This window comes from Macadamia integrifolia, chromosome 8 (genome assembly GCF_013358625.1).
Source record: "Macadamia integrifolia cultivar HAES 741 chromosome 8, SCU_Mint_v3, whole genome shotgun sequence".
Lineage (NCBI taxonomy): Eukaryota > Viridiplantae > Streptophyta > Magnoliopsida > Proteales > Proteaceae > Macadamia > Macadamia integrifolia.
This window is the reverse complement of record NC_056564.1, coordinates 33,370,957-33,377,272: the sequence shown is the minus strand read 5'-3', so window position 1 is coordinate 33,377,272 and position 6,316 is coordinate 33,370,957. Positions and strand designations below refer to the sequence as shown.

Sequence of the window (6,316 nt, the reverse complement as noted above, 5' to 3'; positions counted from 1 at the left end):
GGGGGGGGGGGATTTCGATGTTGGGTTTCAGGGGCCATCTGGACAAATTAGGTCATGAAACTTGTACTCCTGTAGGATAGCCTATTTTAGGCCTTCTAAACGTAGTGGAACTCTTAGATTTTAAAAAATACACCCAAAATGGTAGTTTGATTTCGGCCCCTAGGTTGGTAGTCTACATTGTATACATTCTTTTTTCCACACAATCTTTAATACTAGAACACATACAAATAAAACAACTTAAATAAGCATTAGGAATGAAAAGACATCACATTGTAAACCATTTCATAAATCATACATCAAATATTGTTTGTTACGGCAAGTGACATTAGAGTGAACAATAATAGTACAATACGATCTTGGAGTTACCCCTATGCTCATTCTATTGTTTGAGTCCTAGACTCATAGTACTGAAACAAGAGTTGAGCCAGATCAAAACCATTAGAATGTTGTTGACGGTGAATCAAGTTTTCCTCCAACTGATTCACAAAAGCTGGCTATTTCATAGTATGGTGGAAGAAACGCTCAAAGTCGTCCAATGTAGCCCTATAAATGGAATCGTCAATGTACTCGAGTTACCCTAACCTAGGGCATATCTCTGAACCGTAAGGAACTCAATCGAGAGCTGTTGCTATTGGGTGGTGCGTGTGGGACCAAAACCAACACCGGCATGGAGTTGGACCAAACAAAACAATCAAAACATATCAAGACTAGGACTTTAGGATTCTAACTAAACTAATGAAATAAATCTGGTTTTCCTACTTTCTACCCATATTTTAGGCACATTAAATTGGCCTAATGCAAAGAAAACCCATGGATCAAAGGCCCAACACCTATATAACCTAACCCAAGACTTATTTCCAATAAAAGAAGTCCATTAAGTGACTTATCTACATCACCCTTTCTACATAACTATGATGTATGGTGTCTTGATGGGTACATTACTTTTCCAAGCCACTTCTACTTGACCTATCTCCATTTTGTAGGTCGCAAAATGTTCATCCCATCTCGTCGTAATGCCTTCATCCTTTACTAGCACTTTACCATCCTCACTTTATATATTTAACATGATCAAAATCTCTACTCTTCTTCTCCTGTATCTTAGCAATTTTATTAATAGCTTTTCCCCCTTCCTTTGTGTTCAAATTGTTATATAGGTCATCATATATTTTTGCCCTTGCTTTACCCGCCGCCTTCCTTGCTTCGTTTCTGGTAGCCTTATACCTCTTTTGATCTTCTCCTCTGTCTTTTTCGAAGTCTTAAAACAATCTTTTTTAATCGTAATGGCTGCCTAGACCTCCTCATCCTACCATCAAGTCTCTCTAGGGGCCAGCCGAATACCTCTAGACTCTAGTCACCCCTAAAGCCTCTTTAGCCACTTTCTTGATGCAGTCCGTCATCTTAGTCCACATTATGTTGGCATCTCCCTCAGAATCCCACTTCCCTTAATTGACCACTTTATCAGTAAATGACCCCATTAAATTTCCTTTTAATCTCCACCACCTTACTTTATGGCAAACCGGTTTCTCTAACCTACACTTTGGCATACTGAGGGGCATATCCAAAATCAGTGATATGTGTTGAGAACTTGATTTCCCCTAGGAATAACCTTGCAATCTTTATGCAGCAATCTGTTGGACCTTCTAGTAAGGAAGAAGTCTATTTGGCTGGTATACTTTTCAGTGTTAATTAGCTTTGAGAAAAAGAAATGTCCATTTGGTTGTATCTATATGACTCTTATGATAGTTGAGAAAAAGGTTTGCTTGAGTTGATCTTGATGTTCACCAATTATCTATCTGCTCTATGATTGTTAACTGACATCTGTTTCATGAATTAAGGCATTCTGTTTGTGAATTTTTTCTTTAGTAAATTAGAATTCTGTTGTTTTTTTTATTTCTTCCTTGACACAAATTATTTGGGCTGGAGGCTGCATTTAGCAGCATGGGCTGGGCAGACAGGAGTGGTTGGTTACCTCTGCAAGCATAAAGCTGACGTTGGTGCCGCTGCTATGGATGACATGGGTGCAATTCATTTTGCTGCTCAAAAGGGTCATTTAGAAGTAGTCCGAGTTCTTCTTGCATCAGGAGTATCTGTCCAAGCTTCCAACCGTAAGGGTCTGACCCCCCTGCATTATGCTGTTCAAGGATCTCATCTGGAGGTCATTAAATATTTGATTAGGAAAGGTGCCAATCTGAGGGCAAAGACAAAAGCAGGGAAAACCCCTATTGATCTTGTAAACAATGAGGAAGTTCGCTCATATTTAGTAGAATGTGAAGAGTTATCAAAGAGAGGAGAAGATACGGAAGGCAAAGGCAAAGGCCATGAATCTGATGAAAATCAATCACTGGAAGAGAAAAGCGGTTCTCCTGGGGAATCTGATCTAAAGAAATCTTCGGAAAATTTTGCAGATTCTGACAATCATGGTGAAAATGAAGGAAAGACTGAACCAGTTAAGAGGAAGGATGAAGGCTTCGAGACAAGGGGAAACCTACCTGAATCTAAGAAGGCAAGAGTGTCTCTAAATCATCTTTTAGCTGAAAATGATACTCAAGAAGTAGAGAACTTGTGAAGGATTTACGATTGGAAACCACTATTAGGCTCGTTCGCAAGTTTCTGAAGCTACTTACTATTTCCTTTGCAGAGTTCATAAACAAATACATTGTACATAGCATAGCATCAAATTGAGATGGGATTGCTTCGCTACAAGTAATATTCACTTTATTGTTCCATCTTATGGTCCAATATATATATATATATATATATATTTCATTCCTATGTTTCTTCTAGGAGAGGGTTGGGCACACCGCTAGTTTTCCTAGAGCTAGCAGCTCAACTAATGGTAGGGAAGAGGTTGGGGGGCTGGAAGAGGAGGCATTGGGGTCATTTCCAAAGGGAAGAGAGAGTGTGACAGGCTGGGCATTCCAAGTCCCTAAACTCTTGGTGCATGTGTCCCTTGCCCTTTGCAATCTCAGCATGATTCGTTTGGCTTTTGATTCCTGAAAAACCAAAACTCGAGGTAGCAATAGCAATAGCAGTGGGAGTTAAAACATTATAAACAGAAGCCCATCCCGTTGCACCTGCAGCATGATCATGGCACCCATCACACTTCACATATCAAAATAGGATATTGATGATGATCCGTGATGACTGCTTGGAATTATTCAGTCATAGACAGAATCAAGTCATAATTAAGGGATTCTTCAACAGGTTTTAGGTAGGTGACTTCAAAAGAGAGCTCATTGATCCACCTGGAAATGGTTTGGACAATCAAATAAGGATTAAAGACATTAAGGAAGATCCATATATAATCAGAGTTATAGCAGCAGAAATGGACGGTAATCTCATTTATCTGGTCGAGAAAAATGGGGAAATACATAATAAGGACTCTAGCTAGTAGTGAAGAAGATTGAAACTATACACACACACACACACACACACACACACACACACATATATATATATATATATATAAATAAATGTCAAACAAAATTCATTTTCCTATTTTATAAAAAGGGCATAATGGTTTAATAAACCGCCAATCAAAGGTTCTCTGCACGAATGTCTTCAAGTTAGTGATTTGATAGTGTTGTAATATTCACTTTATGAACAAAATTACGAGTAGAATGGAATCCAAAGATCATGCCAAATAGTATTACCATTTTTTTAAGGCTGTGCTTGGTAATCCAGAGAAGAAAAGAAAAATAAAAAAATGGTACTATTTTCTTGATGGGAGAGGGATAGGTATGCTAGCTTACCTTAGAATTTCATATGCTTTGTGGGATTTTAGTTGTAAGATTTGGTCATCTTAAATCTTAAATATAACAATTGGATGGAGGGAAAAAAATCCAAACTCTTACTCCACTGCTGCTACACCTCTTCCTCCCCCCTCTCTCTCTCCCCACTTCTACAACTGTGTTGTGCCGCAGCTGCTTGAGTATTAGACCTCTTGTTTTGCATATCGATGGCTCTCTCTCTCTCTCTCTCCCCTCCGGCCCCTTCACGTGAGCCTGTGAATGCAACCCTTGCGGCAGTGCAAATGCAACATCGTGTGACCACGACAACCAGAATCAACTCCGGTTTGAGTTAAGCTATGTTACAAAGATAGCATTCCAGTTTCTTGCATTCCCAGCCTGTTCGCTGATAATATCATAGGGAATCTCCAATATTTAGTTCAAAGATGAAGGTTCTGGTGGAATATTATTCCTTGTTTCGCCGGAATGTCCGTGAACCCTGCTCCAACCGTTTGTTGAAACCTAAGCAAAATCCATTGTCTTTTTCTCTAATAGGAAGCAACAAAGTACAATAATTAGAGAAAGGGGTTGATTTTATTCGGACTTTCTGAATTTTTTATTTACAAAAGAAAAGTTGTGCTCAAGTTACTATACTCACTGATTGAGGGAGGAGCTGATGCAGCGAAAATCAGTTCATAGAAAGGACGATACCTTGCAAAATAGTTGAGAAAATAAGCACCCAAACCTGAAGTCCCTTCGAACACAATTGACATCTGATCAATAGAATTTCTCAGGCATGAGTAACAAGCACTTGCAGTAATATCAGGAGTACACTACAACAGCCGATACTTGTCAAATTTGCTTCTCCGGTTGCAAATTATCTGATACTAGAGGAAGAAGCAGAGTTGGTGGCTGTCCGTTAAATTAGACGTCTGACGAAACCCATTTGGATTTGGGTCGACAATATATCTGCTCTCCCATTTATAAGCTTGGGGAGACACCCAATTAGAAGCCCACTGATAATAGATATACTTCAGCATGCATTCTTCATACCATAACACGGCGTCGTGGGGTTGTGCAGTATCAATGAAAGTGGTGGGTTCAGAAATGGTTCTTTTCTTTTGTTCCTTTCTTTAACCGTATGGTTTTGACTTTTGATCAATTTTTACTATACTATGACCTGTTATGGTGGAGGGCAGAGTGTTGGGGTGAATGATGGATCAGGGGTGGGAGCAGGAGAAGGAGAAGGAGATGCGGAGGTGGGTTGCAGTGATTCTGCGAAGAAGACGATAAAAGGGAGGGAGTGGGAGCCAGAGACGGAGACAAATGCGAAGAAGTAGAAGAAAGGCTGTAGAGTGGCAATGGTTGGGAAGGTTATGATAGAAATGGGTACTACCGAATGAGATTGCTTATGTTTCATCTAACGGTTAACAAGTGCTAGCATATCTTATTCCTAGGTAACCCGATAGCATGTCCACCCTTTTCCCTTTCTTGATTTAAGAAATTCTCATTGTGGTTGGTATGTTTTGAACCTCGAGAAGATTTTTTTTTTTTTTATTTCAAAATTCGCATTGAAAATGGTGCAGTTTTCTTTTACTGCAAATAAGAAGTCGTGCCTAAAACACAAGAAAACACAGGAAAATAAATAACTTTTCTTTTCTGCTCTTTTCTTCTATTGGTACCAAACATTTCATTTATTTTCTTTTCTTCTCTTTTCTAGCTTCTTTTTTCTTCTCATTTCTTTTATCTTCTTCTCTTGGCTACCAAACACAGACTAAGGAAAAGAAGGACTTTAACTAAACCATTCCATATCACTGATCCCTTCTTACTGAAGGTGGAAGACTCTAATAGAGCAGTGGGAGATTAATATCTTGCCTTCAGGATTTGAACCCACAGGTTATTTGGTTGAACTAATAACCTCCAAGTTAATTTGATCAACAATGCTTTGTTGTGATATGCATTGCTCCTAAAGCCTAGGCCACCCAAAGATTTAAATCAACACATGGTTTACCAAAAGATTAGAGACCACTTCTTACTACCATCCGGTGAACCTTTCCAAAATCTCAAGCTAATTGGATCAAGATTATTGCAAATGGTGATAGGGAAGTTAAAACTAGGATGTCGGAATTGAATTAAGAACTAACTATATCAAAATTGACCTACCGGCTTGAGAAAAAAATGGCACTTCCATGGACTCAGATCCTGTTCAACGCGCCGGCGGGGGGGAGGGTGGGGGGAAAAGAGGGAGAGGGACACACAAAACAGGAGATGATCTAAATCCCGTTGTTGGCTCAGCATAACTCCCAAGATTTAACAATCCTGAAGTAACAAAAGCTTGTGTCACTAGTTGACTCAACACAAGGGAATCTCCTGAGGATGGTCATCTCCTTCTTGCCCAAGAAAATATCAAATTTACAACTATTTGAAATACCCTTCAATGCTCTTCATCTTTAAAACAGATCTCTAGCCTTTTTTTTTTTACTAACGACGGGTATCCAGGCCTTCAATCTCTTGCCTTTTCAGTTACACTAATTGAGCTGATCATACTTGTTATTATTCTTAACTCAGAGAAGAGAAACTATCAGGGA

At 39.2% G+C, this 6,316-nt stretch overlaps 1 protein-coding gene across 1 annotated transcript; it reads left to right on the top strand.

The window, feature by feature from the left end:
• Positions 1 to 29: 29 nt before the first annotated feature.
• LOC122085766 (ankyrin repeat domain-containing protein 1) lies at positions 30 to 2,726 on the top strand. Its single transcript, XM_042654342.1, has one exon. The coding sequence runs from the start codon at positions 2,006 to 2,008 to the stop codon at positions 2,564 to 2,566; it is 561 nt and encodes a 186-aa protein (XP_042510276.1). The 5' UTR covers positions 30 to 2,005; the 3' UTR covers positions 2,567 to 2,726.
• The last annotated feature ends 3,590 nt before the right edge of the window (positions 2,727 to 6,316 follow it).

Excerpts from the sequence above, each read along its gene's own strand:
- LOC122085766 (XM_042654342.1), top strand. The coding sequence starts at position 2,006 with ATGGATGACATGGGTGCAATTCATTTTGCTGCTCAAAAGGGTCATTTA.